The sequence below is a fragment of the Oncorhynchus nerka genome, linkage group LG24 (genome assembly GCF_034236695.1).
Source record: "Oncorhynchus nerka isolate Pitt River linkage group LG24, Oner_Uvic_2.0, whole genome shotgun sequence".
Classification (NCBI taxonomy): domain Eukaryota; kingdom Metazoa; phylum Chordata; class Actinopteri; order Salmoniformes; family Salmonidae; genus Oncorhynchus; species Oncorhynchus nerka.
This window is the reverse complement of record NC_088419.1, coordinates 62,285,907-62,309,325: the sequence shown is the minus strand read 5'-3', so window position 1 is coordinate 62,309,325 and position 23,419 is coordinate 62,285,907. Positions and strand designations below refer to the sequence as shown.

At 42.7% G+C, this 23,419-nt stretch overlaps 1 protein-coding gene across 7 annotated transcripts in view; it reads right to left on the bottom strand.

Annotated features, from left to right (window-relative positions):
• The window catches only part of LOC115108389 (nuclear factor 1 C-type-like), a 134,231-nt gene extending 110,823 nt beyond the window's left edge, over positions 1-23,408 (bottom strand). Inside the window, exon 1 of one of the 7 annotated variants that reach the window (XM_029632651.2) lies at positions 23,322-23,408. In XM_029632651.2, the coding sequence (XP_029488511.1) occupies positions 23,322-23,324 (3 nt within the window). In that variant the 5' untranslated portion in view covers positions 23,325-23,408. Of the gene's footprint in view, positions 1-21,090; positions 21,666-23,321 lie in introns of those variants that run through there. The other 6 variants (XM_029632654.2, XM_029632655.2, XM_029632648.2 and 3 more) reach the window with 6 other exon arrangements.
• Positions 23,409-23,419: the final 11 nt, after the last annotated feature.

The window sequence follows — 23,419 nt, the reverse complement described above, 5'->3', positions numbered from 1 at the left end:
TCTCACACTTCTCTATTACAGGAATGTGCCTGTGTGATTCTGAATGTCAATAACGGTTGGCTCCATTACTGACTAATAACCGAGCTAGTTAGGGAAAGTGTGTTGGCGTGTTTCCAGCAGGGCCTTGGAAGGCAGGGCTGTGCATGTTAAGTGGGTCAAAGGGGATATGTAGTTGACTTCCAGCAGTGAGTCATCCTGCCTCGTCGCTGCACAATTGCTGAGTCAGCCCTCAGCCAAGCACAATGACAATAGTGAGGCGGGGGGGGGGGGGGGGGACACACTCAAACAGAGGCAGCAAGCTACAGAGGGAAGATTCACTGCAATATTTAGGTTATAGCTCCTTGTGCCGGCTCTGTCGATCTCCCTCGTGGAGGCTTCAACTTTGTGAGGGTCTGACAACTATGGAGGTGCTACGTCAACTGAAAGGAAACCCCCTGACCTTTGAAATGACGATTTAACAAACTGTGTTTTGTGATGTGTCGGTACGAGTTTCGCCACATTCACATCTTAACACGACACAGTTCAATACTGGGAAAAACCCATCTGCAATTTCCTCTTCAATGTTGTTTATTAGTGTTGATGAACAGATCACCCAACAGTTAATGTTCATTCTCTCCTACAGGGGATTGATACAAAGAGCCATTGTCCATGGCACTTGGTCTTCTTAGAAAAGACTGAAGTCTGAAGCTGAATGAGAAAACAACATTAAATCAGTCTCAGTGTGAGTAGTGAGGGTGCATCATTCTCTGCTATTAATTGTAAAGAAGTGTCAAATAGACAATTAACTCCACTGCACGCCATTAACAATAAGTTGCTTTATGTTGACGGATCTATTTCCTGCCTCTGCTTTGGGTTCAAGCAGCACAAGCAGTTGTGCGTCTCAGCTGCTTTGAGACGGCCTTATGTCACAGATAACGGAGCCACAGGGGGCATCTGTGTGCCTTCAACACATCCCAAGAGAGCCCCTAACGTGGGAAAAGAGACTGCAAGTAATGACCATGCATGTCTCTGTGTATATAGGATGGTTGAACATGTGGGAGTCTGGCTCTCTAGGCTTGGCAAAGGACTGTTCAGTAACAGACATCCTGGGAGAGTAACTGATAATGTCGTCTTGCCTCAACATCAAAGAAAGTCCTTTCAATGTTAAAAAAGCATCATTTAGGAGTGTGGGAGTGATGGGGGGTAGGTTTTCTAATTGCAAGAAATAACAAGATTCCTGAACCGTTCAAGAAATCACAGCAACAGGAAAAGGAGGACCGAGCACGCCCCCATTCTCATCGACGGGGCTGTAGTGGTGCAGGTTGAGAGCTTCAAGTTCCTTGGTGTCCACATCACTAACAAACTATCATGGTCCAAATACACCAAGACAGACAGGAAGAGGGCACGACAAAGCCTTTTTCCCCCTCAGGAGACTGAAAAGATCCTTAAAAAGTTCTACAGCTGCACCGTCGAGAGCATCACTGGTTGCATCACTGCCTGGTATGGCAACCGCTCAGCCTCCGACCGCAAGGTGCTACAGAGGGTAGTGCGTACGGCCCAGTACATCACTGGGGCCAAGCTTCCTGCCATCCAGGACCTTTTTACCAGGCAGTGTCAGAGGAAGGCCCTAAAAATGGTCAAAGACTCCAGCCACCCTAGTCACAGACTGTTCTCTCTGCTACCGCACGGTAAGCGGTTCCTGAGCGTCAAGTCTAGGTCCAAAAGACTTCTTAACAGCTTCTACCCCCAAGCCATAAGACTCCCGAACAGCTAATCTAAAGGCTACCCAAACTAGAGGTCGACCGATTAATCGGCATGGCCGATGCACCAATGTACCTAACCATAAACATCAATGCCTTTCTTAAAATCAATACACAAGTATATTTTTTTAAACCTGCATATTTAGTTAAAATAAATGTATGTTAGCAGGCAATATTAACTAGGGAAATTGTGTCACTTCTCTTGCATTCTGTGCAAGCAGAGTCAGGGTATATGCAGCAGTTTGTGCCGCCTGGCTCGTTGAACTGTGTGAAGACCATTTCTTCCTAACAAAGACCGTAATTAATTTGCCAGAATTTTACATAATTATGAAATAACATTGAAGGTTATGCAATGTAACAGCAATATTTAGACTTAGGATTGCCACCCGTTCGATAAAATACGGAACGGTTCCGTATTTCACTGAAAGAATAAACGTTTTGTTTTCGAAATGATAGTTTCCGGATTTAACCATACGTAAGTTTCAGATCCATGGATGACTGGAGCAACCCATGTCATGACGAAAGATTCAAAAAGAACAAATCTAGATTCATAATGACACAGTTTAAAGCGACGATACAGACATATCTCTCCTCCTCCGTCAGTGCCAGAATGATGAACTCAGGCTGCAAATACTCAGCCGATTCAAGGTGAAACCCCTGATAAGCTTACTTTCCTGTAAATGCAATATGACATTTTTTTTCAGTCCGTGTCTCACTTCAAAGAACTTACTTTTAATCTGTCCTCTCCAACCCTCCCCTGGCTTGCTCATACTGAGAAAGAGAGAGAGGTGAGCAGGCTAGGAATTCCCTGGTTTGCACCCATGCTGACAGACTGACTGAAGACTGAAAGTCATGTTCTGCGAGCAGGTTGAGGCGCCGACACTGCAGACTTCAGCTGAGACCACCACCACGGTTAAGTTGTTAGGCCGCCATCGTGGGAACAAGACAAATGCTTCAGCCTGACATTGAAACTGACAACCCTGCCAGCCCGGTTCTGATCGCAGGTGTGTTAGTAGGGCTCTTTGAAACAAAGACAGGCAGTCATACATTAGCTACTTTGATTGGTGCAGCATAACAGAAAATGACACAGGGGAGTCACGTCTCAAAATCAATAGTGTTTCAACACGTTCTGCTTTCCCTCTCCCCAGCTCTCTCTTTCTCCCTCTCGCTCTCTCTTTCTCCCTCTCTCTCTCCCAGCTCCCTCTCTCTCTTTCCCAGCTCCCTCTCTCTCTTTCCCAGCTCCCTCTCTCTCTTTCCCAGCTCCCTCTCTCTTTCCCAGCTCCCTCTCTCTTTCCCAGCTCCCTCTCTCTATCCCAGCTCCCTCTCTCTCTCCCAGCGCTCTCTCTCCCAGCACTCCCTCTCTCTTTCCCAGCTCCCTCTCTCTCTCTCCAGTTCTCTCCCTCTCTCCCAGCGCTCTCTCTCCAAGCACTCCCTCTCTCTTTCCCAGCTCTCCCTCTCTCTTTCCCAGCTCCTTCTCTCCCTTTCCCAGCTCCATATCTCCCTTTCCTAGCTCCCTTTCTCTCTTTCCCAGCTCTCCCTCTCTCTTTCCCAGCTCTCCCTCTCTCTTTCCCAGCTCTCCCTCTCTCTTTCCCGGCTCCCTCTCTCTTTCCCAGCTCTCCCTTTCTCTCTTTCCCAGCTCTCCCTCTCTCTTTCCCAGCTCTCCCTCTCTCTTTCCCAGCTCTCCCTCTCTCTTTCCCAGCTCCTTCTCTCCCTTTCCCAGCTCTCCCTCTCTCTCTTTCCCGGCTCCCTCTCAGCTCTCTCTCTCTCAGCTCTCTCTCTCAGCTCTCTGTCTCTCTCTCTCAGCTCTCTCTCTCGCTGACAGACCGTGTGTTTATCTTGGTTTGTTGTCTAGGCTACAGAGTAGACTACATATACTACAAACTATGACTACAAAGACAATATATGATCAACGATCCATTTGTTGTTCATTAAATTGGATCATAGATGAATGATTTTGTGTCGCCACATGGCTCAGAACAGCATGATTGGTCAGGTGTCCTCAGTCATGCATTGCTGAATCTCACAGCAGAGCAAAAAGTTTGAGCTCTGACCTTGTTAAGCACAAAACAATGGGCCTTCGATTTATAGGATCAAAATGCCCAAGCCCCCTTGACCTTGAGAATATGTGCCGTCTCATAGACTCCCATAGCCTCCTATTGACTCTACAGTCCCAGGCCTGAGAGACCCTGACCTCCACACTAAGCTCTGCTTCAGCCCCAACTCAATGGCCAGGTCAGACAGGGCATGACCTCGGGACTAAAACGATTTGAGGCCATGCACACTGACATTGAGAGAGCATCGCCAGGGGCCACTCCACATTATGACATGGCTGACATGAATAACTTTCAAGTTTTATTAGTGGTATGTACGGGATACACATGGTATACAGTACACCATCCAACTAAATGCTTACTTGCAGGTTCCTTCATGATAATGCAACAACAATAAGAAATAATAAAAGATAAGAATATGAACATAAAGGTAAATGCTCAGTCGAACTGAAAACATTTTAGCATTAGTATAATACAGGAAGGCACAATTTATAATCCAACATTTACACGTGTTTTGGGGAATTGGTGGGCAAGTGTTTAAATTGTGCAGTATTTAGTTGTAATGTGCTTGTAGCATGAATGTTTGTGTAGTGTGTGTGTGTTTGGATCAGTGTATATCTGTGTGTGTGTGTGTGTGTGTGTGTGTGTGTGTGTGTGTGTGTGTGTGTGTGTGTGTGTGTGTGTGTGTGTGTGCTAAGGTGTGGAGAATCAGTGCAGGTGGTCAGTCCAGTTCAAGTGTTCAGCAGTCTGATGGCTTGTAAATATCAGACCTCATCCATGGTATCAGACCTCATCCATGGGTCTTTGATGATGCTGCGGGCCTTCCTCAGGCACTGTTTCAAATAGATGCCCCGGATGGGCGGGGAAACGGTCCAAGTGATGTATTGGGCAATCTTCACCACCTGCTGGAGGGCCTTGCAGTCGTGGTCCCATTCCCGCGCCAGGTCAGGATGCTCTCGATGGTGCAGCAGTAGTATTTGGAGAGGACCGGGATGGCATGCCAAATTTCTTCAGCTAACTTAGGAAGTAGACGCTGTTGCGCCCTCTTGACAAGAGTGGTGATGTTATTAGTCTATGACAAGTCCTCGGTGATGTGGACGCCCAGGAACCAAACACTGCTGGCTCTCTCTACTGCAGTTCCATTGATGTTTCCTGAAGTCAACAATCAACCCCTTTGTTTTGCTGACGTAGAGGATGATGCCACCAAAAGCGTCGCACGACATCCATCGAAACTCGCATCGGACTAACCAACCAGTTATTGGGATCAAATGCACCCTAAAGGACCCATTGAGCGGCTTGAGTCACAGATGCTGTTTTTCACTCAGTAAGCAATGAGTAATAATATAAAACCATATGCATGACAGCATGACAGAGCTTTCTAGTGGTGCTGTTGGATCATTTCCATTCATAGTTCCAGTTTGTTACAGTTGGACACATATAAAATTGGTTTTATTGGCACTTGATTCAGATGTTATCCTGGTAGATATCAGAAACTACATACCCAATGAACCTACAGACACACAAAAAAGGCCTAGCTAAAAAAAAACATTGTAGCCGACTTCATATAACAGCCGGTGGCAAGACTGAAAATTCCAATGCGCCACTGCCCATCGATAACTATCAGAGGGGGCCCATGTAGAGTAGACACTGTGACTGCAGGCATGTGGACACGTCATGCCTCCACACGTGAACATGACAGCAGCAGACCTCATTAGCTCCAGTGACCCAGAGATAGGGTTGATAGGGTTCTTCAACACATACTGTACTCACACAGATACATTTCATTTTATTTTATTTTTTTTAAATTCACCTTTATTTAACCAGGTAGGCAAGTTGAGAACAAGTTCTCATTTACAATTGCGACCTGGCCAAGATAAAGCAAAGCAGTTCGACACATACAACGACACAGAGTTACACGTGGAGTAAAACAAACATACAGTCAATAATACAGTATAAACAAGTCTATATACAATGTGAGCAAATGAGGTGAGAAGGGAGGTAAAGGCAAAAAAGGCCATGGTGGCAAAGTAAATACAATATAGCAAGTAAAACACTGAAATGGTAGTTTTGCAATGGAAGAATGTGCAAAGTAGAAATAAAAATAATGGGGTGCAAAGGAGCAAAATAAATAAATAAATTAAATACAGTTGGGAAAGAGGTAGTTGTACAGTGTGCTAAGGAAAAACACACCTTTAGTTACAATATATACACAAAAGTATGAGGCCACCCCTTCAAATTAGTGGATAAGGCTATTTCAGACACACCCGTTACTGACAGGTGTATAAAATCGACGTGCAATCTCCATAGACAAACATTGGCAGTAGAATGGTCTTATTGAAGAGCTCAGTGACTTTCAACGTGGCACCGTCATAGGATGCCACCTTTCCAACAAGTCATCTTTGCTCTGCTAGAGCTGCCTCAGTCAAATGTAAGTGCTGTTATTGTGAAATGGAAACCTCTAGGGGCAACAAAGGCTCAGCCGCTGAAGTTGTAGGCCACACAAGCTCACAGAACGGGACCTCCGAGTGCTGAAGTGCGTAGCGTGTAAAAATGGTCTGTCCTCGTTTGCAAAACTCACGAGTTCCAAACTGACTCTGGAAGCAACGTCAGCACAATAACTGTTTGTTGGGGAGCTTCATGAAATGGGTTTCCATGGCCGAACAGCCACACACAAGCCTAAGATCACCATACGCAATGCCAAGCGTTGGCTGGAGTGGTGTAAAGCTCACCTCCATTGGGCTCTGGAGCAGTAGAAACTCGTTCTCTGGAGTGATAATTCACGCTTCACCATCTGGCTGTCCAAAGGACGAATCTGGGTTTGGCGGATACCAGGAGAACGCTACCTGCCCCAATGCATAGTGCCAACTGTAAAGTTTGGTGGAGGATGAGGAATAATGGTCTGGGGCTGTTTTTCATGGCTCGGTCTAGGCCCCTTAGTTCCAGTGAAGGGAAATCTTAACCCTACAGCATACAATTACATTCTAGACAATTCTGTGCTTCCAACTTTGTGGCAACAGTTTGGGGAAGGTCCTTTCCTGTTTCAGCATGACAATGCCCCCGTGCACAAAGCGAGGCCCATACAGAAATGGTTTGTCAAGATCGGTGTGGAAGAACTTAACTGTTCTGCACAGAGCCCTGACCTCAATCCTATCAAACAGCTTTGGGATGAATTGGAACACAGACTGCGAGCCAAGCCTAATCGCCCAACATCAGTGCCTGACCTCACTAATGCTCTTGTGGCTGAATGGAAGCAAGTCCCCACAGCAATGTTCCAACATCTAGTGGAAAGCCTTCCCAGAGGAGTGGAGGCTTTTATAGCAGCAAAGGGGGGACCAACTCCATATTGATGTCCATGATATTGGAACGAGATGTTCGACAAGCAGTTGTCCACATTTGGTCATGTAGTGTAGCCTAGTGTAAAAACTGCTTGTTTTACTTCATTTGAAAACTCTATCTAATCTGGTATCTTCAGAATACTATTCTTATTAGCTAGAGTTTTTAGATAAGCACAGACTACTGGTGTGACCTGTTGTAGTAGCTATATGGCTTATAGTTTTCAATCATGTTGATAGCATGGATCTGGTAAGCAACAGCACGATGGTGAGATCATTTGACTGTCATCTCATCCCAATACAATTATTTACAGGGCAGTGTCCCCAATCACTGCCCTGGGGTATTGGGATATTTTTGTAGACCAGAGGAAAGAGTGACTCCTACTGGCCCTCCAACACCACTTCCAGCAGCATCTGGTCTCCCATCCAGGAACTGACCAGGACCAACCCTACTTAGCTTCAGAAGCAAGCCAGCAGTGGTATGCAGGGTGGTATGCTGCTGGCATACATAAAAAGGACAGTCTCTGAAAACTATTTCCATTCCAGCTGTTTCTACATTACAATAGTCTTTACTTAAGTGGAGACAGATTACAAAATGTTTTCATGGAATTCTGACGTCCATTTGAAAACTGCCCCATTTCAAAGCATGTCTGCCTCTGTGAGAGAGAAACAATGCCATTTTGTAAACTAGACAATTCCTTTTTAGGCTACACTCACAGTCTGAGTCATCATGTTAAGGTTTTTACATGTGAAGGTGCACCATGTACACAATCATTAAGTCATTGTACAGTGAAAGTACCGTATGCACTAGACAGAACACAGGCCCCCTAGACTTCATACAAATACAACGGAACATGACTATACATACTAACATATTGATGTCCTAATTACGGTACACTGTGCATGAAAAGTAGAACATGGAGTCTTGGAGAGGCATCTGCAAAATGGCATAAAGCGCACCACAGGGAACCCTGTGATAAACTACTCATAGCTGGATTAATAATGGATGTTTATAACGCTGCTAAACACAACAAAACTATTTGGGAAAGCAGACAACAGCTATTTAAAACCCGCCTGTGTAACGAGTGTGCCAATGCAGGCTCAGACAACACTAAGCCCAGAACGGTCCTCCTCCCAGCTCGACGGAGAATAATCCACACAAGACAGGGAAATAAACTGACTGTGGTGAAGGGCAGACCACAGACGCACAGGTGACAGGTCTTCCTGTTTCTACAGAAGATGTTCATGTATTGTAGTGTCATAAAGAAATCATATTTGATACTACGTAAGGTGATTTATGATTAGAATGAGGGGGGAAAAGGGGACCGAGGCTGATTATGCCTGAGGAGCTAGGGGGTTTCAGTAGCCTTCCTGGCCTGCGGTTGACTGGTCCGTGGACAGGCGGGGTCCCCGTCTCCTCTCCACCCCTGTCCTCTCCACTGCTTTAATCACATTCATTGAATTTGGGTTCAGCTCTCTACTGTGACAGCACAGTTCTAATCCTGGAGAATCCAGGGAAAAATAACTAGGTCTTCCTTCTCTCTCTATGTCTTTTTCGCCACTCTTCTATGTCAGGGGAACCGCAGATCCGAGAGAGAGCGAGAGACCCAAATCAAATTAAATCTACTTTCAAATGGGATGAATAATTGATCAGTCAAAAAGAGGAGGCTATGGAGCCTTTCAATAATTTAAAGTCAGAAGTGAATTTCAAGACTGGCTGACAGTTATCCGTCCCAGTCTGAAGCTTTCTTTATCAAGATGGGTTAAGTCACATGGTTTTTAAAAGCAACTGTGAGAGTTTTATTGAAGCTCTAACAAAAAATTAGTTGCTGTCAAGAGAATGTAGTTCTCTTCCATGAGCAAGAGTAGCAGCCTCTGCGCTGTCAATCTGGTTGAGGGGCAGGTATAAGGTGTTTAACATTTGCGTCATTTAGCAGACGCTCTTACCCAGAGCAACTTGCAGCAGTGACTTCATACGTGTACATACTTTTTTTCATGCTGGTCCCCAATGGGAATCACACCCACAACCCTGGCATCACAAGCGCCATGCTCTACCCACTGAGCCACACGGGACACATACTAACATATTTGACTCTACTAGCATCTCTAATGAGAAAAATGTCATGAACGGATAAGTTGTTTGGTGCCAGAAGCACAACCGTTCACAAAATGTTTAGCCTCTTTAAAAGTACGTCTGTAGCAACTCTGTTAAGGTGCTGTAATATTCAGTAAACATATGAGAATTTGCATACGTGGATCGATGTCTTGAACAACCAGTTAGATTTCCTATGATCATAAATACAGTTGTCCTAAGTTGCCCTGACCTCTTTTACCCTCTTAACAGCCAGGATGTTGTGGCCAAAAGCCTCAAGGCATTACATAAATAGAGGGAAATAGAGAATTACAATAGTATTACTGTGCTTTTCTAGTTGATTAAAGCACATAAAAGCAGTGGTTTAAAGTACTTAAGTAAAAATAGTTTAAGTACTACTTATGTCGTTTTTTGGGGTATCTGTACATTACTTTACTATTTTCCCTGACACCCAAAAGTACTCGTTACATTTTGAATGCTTAACAGGACAGGAAAATGATCCAATTCACACACTTATCAAGAGAACATCCCTGGTCATCCCTACTGCCTCTGATCTGGCAGACTCACTAAACACGAATGCCTCTTTTGTAAATGATGTCTGAGTGTTGTAGTGTGCCCCTGGCTATTCTTGAAAAACAAAAACATTTAATTGTGCCATCTGGTTTGCTTAATATAAGGAATATTAAATGATTTATACTTTTACTTTTGATACTCAAGTATATTTTAGCAATTACATTTACTTTTGATCCCTAAGTATATTTAAAACCAAATACTTTTAGATTTTTACTCAAGTAGTATTTGACTGGGTGACTTTCACTTAAGTCATTTTCTATTAACGTATCTTTACTTTTACTCAACTATGACAATTGGGTACTTTTTCCACCACTGCATCAAAGTACACTGTTGTTTTCCATACTGGTCATTGAATGATTCAAATAGAGAAATGCTGGAGGCTTACGTGGCTGATTAAAAGAAACGACATTTTGTGTCTATTCATAGAAATTGATTGAATAGATAAACATGGTTCTATATCTCAGAGGGCACAACAGAAGGATCAGCTTAAAAACAAAATATAATTAGGACCAGCTTGGCAATGGATAAATGTCTGTTGACTTTCCGCTAAATGTTTCCCAGATTAAACTAACTCTGACCCAAATTGGAAGAGCTTTGCGTCTGCCGCGCCATTCTAGGTAAAATAACTGAGTGACCTGATCATGACGGCCCAACAGCAATCCCCTATCTCTGTCTCTTTCTCTCCATCTCTCTCCATCTCAGTCTATCTCTCTCCGTGTCTCTCCCTCGCTCTGTGGCTGGGTGATTTCTCAAGCAGCAGTAAATCCTGACAGTGATGTCTCCAGCGCCTCTCTCCCTAACAGTTACATTCAATTACATAACATACTAGCGGGCTAATCTCCCTAATCCCTGTCGTGCCACAACAGGGCACCGCTCTGAGCCTTGAACAAAGCCTGTTCTTTAAGCTCCCTTCCTCCTCCATAAGTGTTTTGAGGAAGAAAACCCTGCCCTGAGAGCTGTGCTGGAGCCATCAGGCCTTGTGCTGCCACTCAGTGAGATGTGGGCTGACTGCTCTTTGAAGATCAACCCATTGAGCCTCACTGTGGCTGAATCCCACTCTGGTAATGAGGTTTGCTTTTATTGAGTCTTCAATTGACCTGCTTGTTCCCTAGTCTCAAGTATCATTTTGTAACCGGAATCTCCCAGTGATATTGAAACAGCGTGGTCAGGGGGAGCATCCTTTCAGTAACACATGTTCAGAATCATCATTTCATAATATGCTAACTTAAAATATGACTGGGAAAAAATGCACACCATTTCTCTGAGGAAGTGAGGAAGCTAAATGCTTTGTTTCAATATTTTCCCACTGAAATGTTAAATATGTATTGTATTTCCTGTAGACTGAGTGTTCTCAGAACAGCTCAAATGAAACCGTTTACTGTACTTCACCATCGGTTCATTGATGTCATAACATTCAACCTTTACTTAACCAGGTTACAGTATTGAGAACGTATTACTTTTTCCATACGTGTTCCATTAGACAGCCTCCTCTACAGCTTCCAACAACCTTGACAATGTTTATCAATAAACATCACACCGCCTCGGAGTGCAGTTATGTGGTAACCATCAGGGCTGAAGGAAAAGGAAATTATCTTGTGCAATATTGCCTGTTGAGATAAGACTGGGTGAGAGCGATATTCCTGTCCTACTTCTGCAGCCGAACGGTGCTGGAGTCATATTAGGTCACAGCAGAATGGCCAAATGTTGACGTGTCCTCATGGTTCCCAGCTCGTTGCCAAGCCTCCTAATTCACAGGGAGCCCTGTCTGGGCTTGTGACACACACACCTCTGAAGGGGCCTGAAGTCTTTCTGCTTCTCTCTCCCTCTCTCTCCTTCTTTTGGGCTCAATACAATCGGTTTTATTTTTTGCCCCCTGTTTTTTGGCAGGGATTCCTCTCTCAAAGTCACACGTTTTTAATAAAAGACAACAACATCGTGTGTTCTAAGTCCACAACGTTGCTTAAACCACATCAGGAGACCACTTTTGAGGTCTGGGAAAAATCTAAGAAATTTGTATCATTGGGTGTAGATACCCTATAATTCAGTGCGTACCAGAAGACAGTTAACATTATTAGCATGATTGCTAACGGCTACACAAAGTGGTAGACAAACATGCACACACAGACAGAGGCATTCCCACACTGCTGCTGTAGAAAGCTGAAGGAAAATCAGAATCACTGATCAATTTTGTTCATGTCTTATGATAATCTGTTGCAAATGACTGAATTAATACATTTAGTAGATTTCCTACTTGGTTCAATACATTTTTTAATATTGTTGAACTCCGTTTTAAAGTCTGTATTCCCGTGATTCCGTCCGCGTTCTCCGCATCGCGGATTTTATCGGGCCCTCTCCCTCGAATGTAATTTCTGACAACTCTTAAGCCCGCCGATATATGTTGCACAGTGTGAGAGCGCCGGGAAGACGAGGAATACACTCACAGTGTCATCTAAAGTGAAGAGAAAAGAGAGTGAGCAGGATGCTCTTAAACCCTTTCAATAAAGAGACCCAGCATGAATAGATGCACTGTGCTCTGTCCTCAGTTTTTCTACTCTGCTCTGCTTGGTGGGAGAGCGGTTGTAAAGTGAACGGTTCATGCAAGTCCACAATAAAAGAGGGAGAACACAAAACTTGCTGAACATGGTTTATCCCCCAGCAGCTTTGCAATAGAGGTCCATTCAGGCACAGGGTAAAACCCCCAATCATATCCCAATCTCTTGCCAGCCCAGGCCCAAGCACTGTCCTCACAGGTATCCTAGGTCACCGCCCTTGAGAGTACACCCCCCACCCACCCTCCTGTTCCCCCCCACTATTAGCATGGCACACCGGATGAAAGGGTGAACTTATTTCCCACACAAAGAAATCCCTCTACAGGGGGACAATGACAAACATGACTGTGTTGTAGATTGCCTCATTAGGTCAACTGTCATGGAAACGTTGACATGCACTTAAAAAATATCCTTTCATCAAAAATTCTGATCATCACCACCATCATCAGATCTTCTGAAACATCAATATCATACAATTCCCTCAAGAATTCACTTTGGTTTGCCCTAATTGTGGAGAGGAGCTTCCTAAATGAATTCAACTCATGTCTGGGACCAGTGCCGTGTGGCGTATGTGAGCCAAGGAGGGTTGAGTTCCAGCAGCAGCCAGCGAGTAGGAGTCCCACGGGACTGTCTCTATCTCCGTACTTCCTGCAAATCTCTACACTGAGCAGCCTCTGCTTTGACAGTGATATATGATGTGCCTAAATACTCGCACATTGTCTGCATTCACTGCCACAGTGAAGTTATTGCTGCTGAATAGGTCTTTGTGAGTTATTCTTTTTCTTATGCAATTAAGTCAACCCTGTGTGACTAGGAAACCCTGTGTGACTAGGAAACCCTGTGTGACTAGGAAACCCTGTGTGACTAGGAAACCCTGTGTGACTAGGAAACCCTGTTTTGACTGAGTGAAACTAAAACATGGGAGTAAAACCAACCACAGGCACGGAGCAGTTTCTAAGCATTTCAGGTTCCTGCTAAACCAAATCATTCAACAGAAGGGATCTGTCATTCCTTTCTAAATTCCACCGTTATGTCAAAAGTAACAATGAACAATGCGTGTGGTTTCGAACCTGCAGAACAGTGTCAGTTTCCTTCACGGTAAATGTTTTATGCTTCTGATTCTGCTAAAGAATCATAGGAATTATTTTTGTTCTGGTTATTACAGGCCGATTATTAAGCAGTGTGAAACTGTACCTCGGTGCACTGGGCTCCAACTTCCCCCTACTGTAATGAAATCACAAATTACCTGCAACGAGGATGGAATATCAGAACTGGGCATCTCAATAGAGGGCAGGATAGTTCCTTGTCACTTGTCCAACAGGAACATAATAGACACAAGAGAGCCTGCTGCAGAGGGCACCACCATACAGTACAACACACATCCCACCAGTACTGTACTGTAGGTCTGCTGGTGGACTGGGAGAAACCCACAGAGCCCACTGGGCTCCTGCTGCAAGCAGTACAGTATCTGCTGTGTCCATGACCTGGATGAGATGACATGATGGGCTATGGATCAGGCTTGAAGAGAGGCTGTTCTACTGTCTGCATTAGAGCTGAACCCAGCTAGGAGAAACGGAGGGACAAAGACCAAGCCTGTTTTCCACTGTGACAAGCATCACTAGTGTTTCAATTGAGTATGTTCTTAGAGACATGCATTTTGAAATATGCCATATGCATTCATTAAAGCTTCATTTGAGGTGGTAATATAGTACCCGTATTAATATTAAGGATATAAACAAAGTGGTGGACAAGTCACATGCGGCTGTCTCACACTGAGCCAAAATATTTTGAGTTTCAGCTCCAGGAGGGAAAAAAACTCAAGCCATACAAAATATGCATGATTGACCTCCTGAGAGCACCTGCAGCAGAGCAGTGAGCAGTGTGAATGTTTGCTCTCCCTCAGCGGCAGTTGTGCATGAATGGGTCCCAATCACAGAACACAGCATTATCTCCTCGCTTACCGTTCCTCTCTACAGCCTTAAACAACAGAACCATCTCCACACACTGCTACATGTATGGCATTCTTTTATAATACAGTACACAGGAGAAGTGGTGTTAAAGTGGTCATGATCGCCCTGCCACCCCGCACCAGCACCTCTGCCACACACACACACACACACACACACACACACACACACACACACACACAATTATCAAAGGCAAACAGAGCCAAGATCCTGAATGCCCTTTCAATCCCTATGTGTTGAGCCTTCAAAATAAGAACTTGTCATGTGCCAGAGTATTCCTGATAAACAATTCATATCACTGTCGGATCAATATACACTACGTGGCGTACAGCCTTACACAAAGACAACCTGAAGCTATGATGAGATGAGCAAAAACATTCAGAAAATATTTCCCATTTTACGAGCTCTATGGTACATTTAAGGATAAAGTTTTGGTGGACGTTAGAAAGCGTAATTGAATGGTTAGAAAAATCAGGAATTCAGTCAGGTGCATAAAAAGCCTACAAAACAAGGCAACATAACAAGGCTACATTGGCACCAGCAGCAGACCAAGGTTAGATTCACAGATATTTTAAATAAACCCAGTGCTGTGCCACGGCAGCAGTATATTTTTGATATCCCTCCAGTTGGACCATTTCAAAAAGCGTCTCCAGCAGCACTCTGTGTTGCCAAGAACGGAGGTTCATCTCACATCGACCTAATACTGAGCCTCAAACCCCGTAACTCTGAAACAAACTGCCTGCCTTCACAAGCTTTCATCCACTTCCAAAACACATACACAGACAGTAAACACAGTAAAGACCATGTCTCTCCATTTCCAGAGCTTTGCCCACGTGGGAACACGATAATAGATATTATATATCTTTCAGACAAATACAAACAAATACAAACAACTGAATACGAATAGGGAACACAGAGTTGTGAGCTGAAGTGTAGCCTATTTGTTTGTGTTTGTAATTCCTTCTATCTAATAGCACTTCAGAGACTAGATGTAGTTGTTCTAACTGGCTCCCGTAGACCAGGTCTGGGCCAGGGGTTTGCAGGCCAAGGCATCCACTATAAGCATCATTCCACAAGAGAGACATTGCCAACCTGGCTAAACTGTCACAGAGAGCTAGCAACACCCTGGTCTGGCCAATGTGACAAGTGAAAAGCCCAGAAAGCTTCCTCAGTTTCTAATCTCCCCTGGCTGCCGGTGAGAGGAGGTTGCATATTCAGATGGAATTTAAACAAGGCATCACACTGTAAATATTTTTAAAAATCCTCACCATGCTCCCTGTCGAGGAACCTGGGTGTGATATGAAATGCAGCCAACCTTCCACAGACATCTGCAGCGACGGACACATGGAGTCCCAGCCTCTATGCCAAGAGTCCCGACGTTTTATAACTGCGGGCACTTTTTAGGGTCCCCCCCTCCCACTTTCCCTAGTGACAATCAGGCAGTCACCGGGATCAACACATGAAGGCAGTTGCTCCACTTAAGATCCGTCCCATTTTTCCACTTCTTGACATTAATAAATAAATACTTTTAAAAAGTAGAAGACCCCCCCCCCCCCCACACACACACACACCCACCAACACTCCAGAGAAGCCAATAATCAAAATAAACCTAATTAGCATGTTGATTGGCACACGCAGGCAGACAGCGACCATCCTCAGATACAGTGCATCTGATGAGCAGTGCAGAGGAACAGCATGTCAGGGACTGCCCCTCAGGACACAGAGGAAAAGTGGGGCAAGAATTTCTGCTCCAAAAGAACTCTCACCACCCCCACTCTAGCAATGATTGCTTCAGAGAGGACCAGTCACTACCCAGCAGGGGTTCTGTTGGAAACTGTTGGGTTTGAGAGAGCAGCAAGCGCCACTCAAAACACAATGTGTCCAACCATGGAGAGCAGTTCAGCATTAGTTAAAGAAGGGCCTGCTCTGTCTGCTAGGCCCAAAACAACTGTTACACACAAAAACAGTTATTCTTGAGACTGGGCTTAAAAAGTACTGGGGAGGAAACCTAAACTTTTATAACATGCTTATGCAAGGCACTGATCTCACGAAAGCAAAACTATTATGCGGACGGATGAATGGAAATAACTTTGCAAACGACAAGTACAGCAGGGAAAAAAAGAAAGGCCTGTGTTGAGTAAGAGAACAATCATGAGATTTAGATTTCACATCCATTACAACAAAACACAGGGCAGGTGAGTGAATTCTGGGTGATTTTAACATGGTGAAATGGTTTGAATGTGTAGCGGCCAGCTCAGGCTTGGATTGGCCCGACGCTGGGCTCTCGTGGGCACTAATTGCAGCTCTAATGGAATGAATCGATGACAAATGGGGGCAGGAGAGCACACTTACAGCACAGTGGGATTTGAGATCTCCAGCAGACATCAGAGTGTGTTGGCAAACATGCCCCAAACTGTGTCTGCTCAGGCTTACAAAGCGGCAGTCTCAGATTGACAGATAATATAAACTGACATGCTTCAAAGTACTCTAACTTGAAAATGTTTGCCTTCAAAAAACAAAAGGTGGGTCATAATTTAATGTTATTCATGATCATGTGATTCAGCATAATACATTTAGTAAATATCTACATTTGTTCAAAATAACAGAATAATAATCAACCATGAATTACACATATTTTACCAAGCATTAAACCCCTGCCTACTCATGTTTTGCTCTACTCCATCTCAAAATATATATTTGACTCTATATCTGTTTTTGTATGCAGCTGTAGGAATACCCTGGTGTGACTGTCACTTTGTAACTGAGGGCATGCACTTAGTCATGACAAGATTTATTGACCATACTGATGCTAGCTTGGGGTTATGCCCCTTAAAACCCACTGCCACAAGCAGGGAAACCTGCTGAAAATAATTTGCTAAACAGTGGTTTAGGGGTCAGCAAAAACTCAGTCAGGCCATTAAGAATCGCTTATGATTAAGAATCGCTTATGAATTCAAGGAAATGAAACTCTGAGGTAAAGAAAAAAATCTTCATCTTGGAAAAGTTAGCAGAACATTTGAATCTTGCGATCTGCATTTCGCAGCTACAGAGAGGAGAAGAAGCAGAAAGGAATAATGTGTAATAACTTGTGTTGTGCGTTAGCAGTACCACAACCCTTCAGGCAGAGCCAGAGCCGTAGCAGCGTTGTCTGGCTCGCCCTGCCTCCCTCCCTCACTCTCTCCCAGCCTCCCCTCTCTCTCCCTGCCTCAGACAGCCAGCAGACCAGAGGCCTCATGCAAGCCTGGTCCGGCCCTTCACCTCCTGCCTGCCTGCCTAGCTGGTTGGCCTGCGACAGCTACAGTACAGTGCAGCAGCACACTGTGGAGCTCAGCCTGGCTCACTCCAGCTATCAGACCCTGTCAAAATCAACACCAGGAAAAGGTGCAACTTGAGCTGGGCACAAGAACAGCTCTCCTCTCCTCAGGTGGAGGCTCACGGCTCAGAAATTAGCATGGCAAAGTGCCTCAACTCCAACTTTAGAAAACTATAGTGGAGTGCGTTTTTGTAAACAAACATTTCTTCCCTCATTTAGAACAGGGCTACTAGTGGTCAGAATTCAGAAGTTTCAGGTGTTTACAAATTAAAATGCACAGGAATTTATGAATTACTTGTGCATTCCAACTCAATGAAAGGAGCCGATCGCTGCTGTTTTAAAAGGAACTGTTTCGCTTTATTAACGTGAATCTAAATACTACAAACAGCACTGATATCCTACTACCATAAAACAAGTCTGAATTCACCATTGTTCAAAACTTTTAAAGATGAGCATATGAGCAATTCAACAAACCAGCTGGCTGTATAAACTAGGAGTTAAAACTACTAATCCTACATAATTACTCAACTTTATTAATTTTCACGTCACAATTGGTTTAGCATCTTAATTATTTCATTTGGATAATCTCAATGAATAAACCATAGGTGCATAGGCTCATTTAAAAAAATCATAATTATATACTGTATATTTCAGTAAAAATATAATGTCACTATCTGAGACATCAATAAAGTCTTATAAAAAAATGAACTGGCAAAGGTATTATTTCGTTTGAACTGCTACAATTCATATAAGGCAACTCCAAAAGCACACTAATAATACAACTGTCACCAGTATTATTACAAAGTTCAGTTACAATACTATTGAAATATACATTCAGTAAAACATATGGAACCTGTTGCATACAGCAACATGAGTAATTGTTTCTAATATTCTTTCTTCTCCTTCAGAAACCCTCCTTCAGAATAACAATTTAGAACCATGCAACAATGTGTCTGTTTATTTTTTAAGAAAAGTACAATTTCCTCTGTAATTAAAACAAATCTTTAAACAGGGCTATAAAATCCATTGCAGATCCCAAAGCCAAAGTAAATATGGCAGTTGTGTCCATCTGAAATGCCACATCAAGTCTCATATTCAATATACAGTATGCTGCCTTTTACTGAAAATCGACCTTAAAACACCCTTTGTCCTTGCTTGAGTTCTGCCAACTGGCAAGAAAACCCAAGCTCTTCCCTGGATTCCTCTTGCAGTGCATTTATTAACGGAAACTAAAGCACTATTTATGTCTTCAGCTATAAAAACAAGGTATATAGATTTTTTATCGCGTTCCTTTATGTGAATTAAGTGAAGTGTAATTCCATTAGAAAATTTTCAAAAAAACATTTGAATTTTACTGGTGAACTACATAGGTCTCTATGAAGACTTTATGGCTATGACTTATCATGTGTAAATGGATTCTAAAGACTATCAATAAATGGAAGAAAGTTTTTTCATATCTAGATCATTTTTAACCAAGTGAAACACATCCACCTACAGACTGAAACAGGTTCCTCAAATCTAACCATGGACTATTATAGGCCTACCTAGCAAGGTCATAGGCTACGTGGTTTCTCTCATGTAGGCCAGGCTGTCCCTTTCTTTAGATAGTTTTACATTCAAAGTGTATGAAATATTATCTCCTCAATTACAACTCAATTAAATGTTAATTGCATACTAGATGAAAAATAAATTTTCTTCAACTAGATGCCAAAAAACGTTGTGTGTCAACCTGACTCAAAATAGGCCTAATCAAAATGCATGAAGCAAAAACAAAAGATTCCTCAACATCAGGTAAGAAATGTGCCTTTGACTTGTTCAATCATAAATATTCTAAATAAATATCCTGATAGCAGACTGTGATAGCTGTTCTAAATAAATATCCTGATAGCAGACTGTGATAGCTGTTCTAAATAAATATCCTGACAGCAGACTGTGATAGCTGTTCTAAATAAATATCCTGACAGCAGACTGTGATAGATGTTCTAAATAAATATCCTGACAGCAGACTGTGATAGCTGTTCTAAATAAATATCCTGACAGCAGACTGTGATAGCTGTTCTAAATAAATATCCTGACAGCAGACTGTGATAGCTGTTCTAAATAAATATCCTGATAGCAGACTGTGATAGCTGTTCTAAATAAATATCCTGACAGCAGACTGTGATAGCTGTTCTAAATAAATATCCTGATAGCAGACTGTGATAGCTGTTCTAAATAAATATCCTGACAGCAGACTGTGATAGCTGTTCTAAATAAATATCCTGACAGCAGACTGTGATAGCTGTTCTAAATAAATATCCTGACAGCAGACTGTGATAGCTGTTCTAGATAAATATCCTGATAGCAGACTGTGATAGCTGTTCTAAATAAATATCCTGATAGCAGACTGTGATAGCTGTTCTAAATAAATATCCTGACAGCAGACTGTGATAGCTGTTCTAAATAAATATCCTGACAGCAGACTGTGATAGCTGTTCTAAATAAATATCCTGACAGCAGATTGTGATAGCTGTTCTAAATAAATATCCTGACAGCAGACTGTGATAGCTGTTCTAAATAAATATCCTGACAGCAGATTGTGATCGCTGTTCTAAATAAATATCCTGATAGCAGACTGTGATAGCTGTTCTAAATAAATATCCTGACAGCAGACTGTGATAGCTGTTCCAAATAAATATCCTGACAGCAGACTGTGATAGCTGTTCTAAATAAATATCCTGATAGCAGACTGTGATAGCTGTTCTAAATAAACATCCTGATAGCAGACTGTGATAGCTGTTCTAAATAAATATCCTGATAGCAGACTGTGATAGCTGTTCTAAATAAATATCATGATAGCAGACTGTGATAGCTGTTCTAAATAAATATGACACAGGTAAAGAACACACACACACACACACACACACATTATTTACAATGATTCTAAGCATTTAAATAATTAATCAGGACATCATTACTGAGCCGAAGTGCTCCAGGCCTGACCACAGTTCTTGGGGTGGTTTGTTGTCCCTCCTTAACTCAAAAGAGAGTGGGATACTTTGTGGAGAACTCTCCATACACAGGGTCGATAGCCTAACTTTTTCTGATACTTTAAGATGAAGAATTCTGATACTTCTGGCATGCACAGCTTGCCATCATGAGTCTTCATGATTACTTAATTAATTAAATGTTATTTTAGCCATACACTTCTCCAAAGTTAACTAACTTCATGAAAAGCTGGGACAAAAAAAATCTGCTTTAAACATGAGTCAGCATAATGCTATTGAGTAAACTATAGCAGTGATAACAAAAAGACTGAAGTTAATATAGGCTGAGAGACTCAGGTTTCCACGTCTCCTTACCGACTGTGCCAACACTCATCCCGCCCTTTTCTAAACTGAAATATCATCTGCATTTCATAGCCACGTTCATTCCGTCAATACAGAAGCTCATGCATAATAACTCCCCAAAAAGTAAGCAAACGGAATAATTTACCTGAGTAAGACAGAGAGGAGAGTACATCATGATGAAAATGAACTTATATCGACTTGTCAGGTAGCAAAAGACAGACAAGTTAGTGAATCATTCTTTTACAGTTCATCATCATCATCATCACCATAAACGCCTCCACCATCGCCTCAATTGACTTGCAGTTTACGTCCACTAAGGTGTTAGCCCTCCAAAAATGATGACACAGAAGAAAAGTTCAACTTAATAATCCTGAAAAATAAAAAGAGTAACTTTGAATAAAAATTGGGAAAGCTAGGAAATGAAAAGGCTCGGGCAATCTGTTCCATTTAGGAAATGGGGGGAGAAAAAGAATCAAAGAATGACAAAATGAAAAAGAGGGAGGAATGAAATGACGTTATGAAAATAGCCCATCCCCCCAAAAGAACTTAAAGAAGCAGTAGCCCTGATTCCCTGTGTCCAGCAATACCCGTTAAATCCACGAAAAACAAAGTAATGCGTTTAGATCATCAGAAGCAACGCTGGAACGGATGGTCAGAAACAAAAATTGCAGAGGACTTTCTCTCACCCAAGCAAGAGCGTACACTCCCTCCCTCGCGAAGCATATCCCAGCATCGAGGACAGCGATGTTGCATGTGCGCTTGTGCCGTTTATTCAAAACGTGTCGTTGGCAAATTGCTGCGTAATATCGTACAAATTAACCATTGGAGTGCGTTGATGACAGTCTTGCATCACAGACACAATAGCCTGCACTCCCAAGTGGCCTCTCACGACTAACGTACAACACGAACTACACTTAATTGAGCTGTTATTACTGTAAATGTAACAGCTTTTCAAAATGTTCGGACTCGATAAGTTTCTGATAACGTGGATATCCTAATCATGCAATACCAATTCAGAAAACCAAGCTTCTGAATTCATCATCCGTTATCAACTGTTTTCTATAATCATGTCACACAGACATCTATACAAACTAATAATAAGCTATAAACGTATGTACATAAAAGCGCAAAGACGTCAGTGGTGAGCATACAGTTACTTTTCATTGAATTCAGACTTAACCTACTTGTATCCATTTCTACAGTATTGTATTTATTGTCAGATGTGACTTGACCACAAAACAAGTGGTAGGTGTAATTACAATAATATTTGGAGAACTATCCATGAAAAATGATCACATTCTCTCTTTCAACTATATGGACACGTTCTGCTTTTGTAACTATGCACACAAAAAGTTGATTGTAAGGGGCATATAAAGTGTAAGTATATCCCCATGTCATTACACACAAGAGTAGGCCTATACATGGACTCTCCATATGGGCAGACGACAGAAAAAGGACATACAAACTTTCTTCTTGGTTTACTTTGAATGAGTAGACCAGGTTATCTCCGGTAAAGCAACGAAAACTATTCTGAGATCAGTCTGAAGGGACAATGTTGTCTGCGTCAATATTGTTTTCACCTTAATCTGACAATACCGTGAAGTAATAATTGCATCCAATCCATTAGCACAAGTTTGTCTATAGCAGTTCGGTGGTGTTGGTGGGTAAATCAACCTTCATGAAGTAAACTGCAGTTCAGACAAAATTGGCCATTTTGTTATCTATGACATCCAAAAATATAACGTCCTGAATATATTTATTTGATATTTCCAAAACGGCGGGCCAAATAAATTATATTGTTTTCACAAAAACTCTAAATATGCCAGTTGAGTGCACTTTCAAAACACTCGCGAGTATGTGTGTTATAACCGCACTCGGACTGTACTGCATCCAGGGACGGAGCACCTCTGTCGGTCTACGGTTCAAATTCAAGCCGGCGCGCCTGAGGCTACGGCCATTTTCTGCTGAACAAACTAAACCCCGCACAGAGTCTATTGGCTTTGAACTTCAACTTGGCCTTCGACGTCCGGTACGGAATCTGCGTTGCCCCACTCAAACTGGCAAAAAAACTAATACATTTCACTACGGGAGAAGTGCCAAAACGCTTTGCAGACGATCTTAATCATTATGCGCTGGTGTAACAAATATACAGTATGTCTGCATTTTTAGCCTTTCCAACGAACGTTCCGCTTGGCTAAAAACCAACAAGAAAATGAGTAGCCCAACTGCTGAGAAACAAAGGAGCAGAACATCAAAATACAGCTCTACGCTATTATCGTAATTGGATTTTACAAAGTGCACACAACTCGTGATCATTCTCGCCTTGCGTCTGTTGGAACATGGACAAATAATGATTAAATTGATTTGTTAACGTACCATTTCAAAGCGAAACTGCCAACCCCCAGAAAAGTTCTAGTATTATGCAGCACCACGGTTCAGCGCCTGGCCATCTCGTTGACGGGGTTCTATTATTA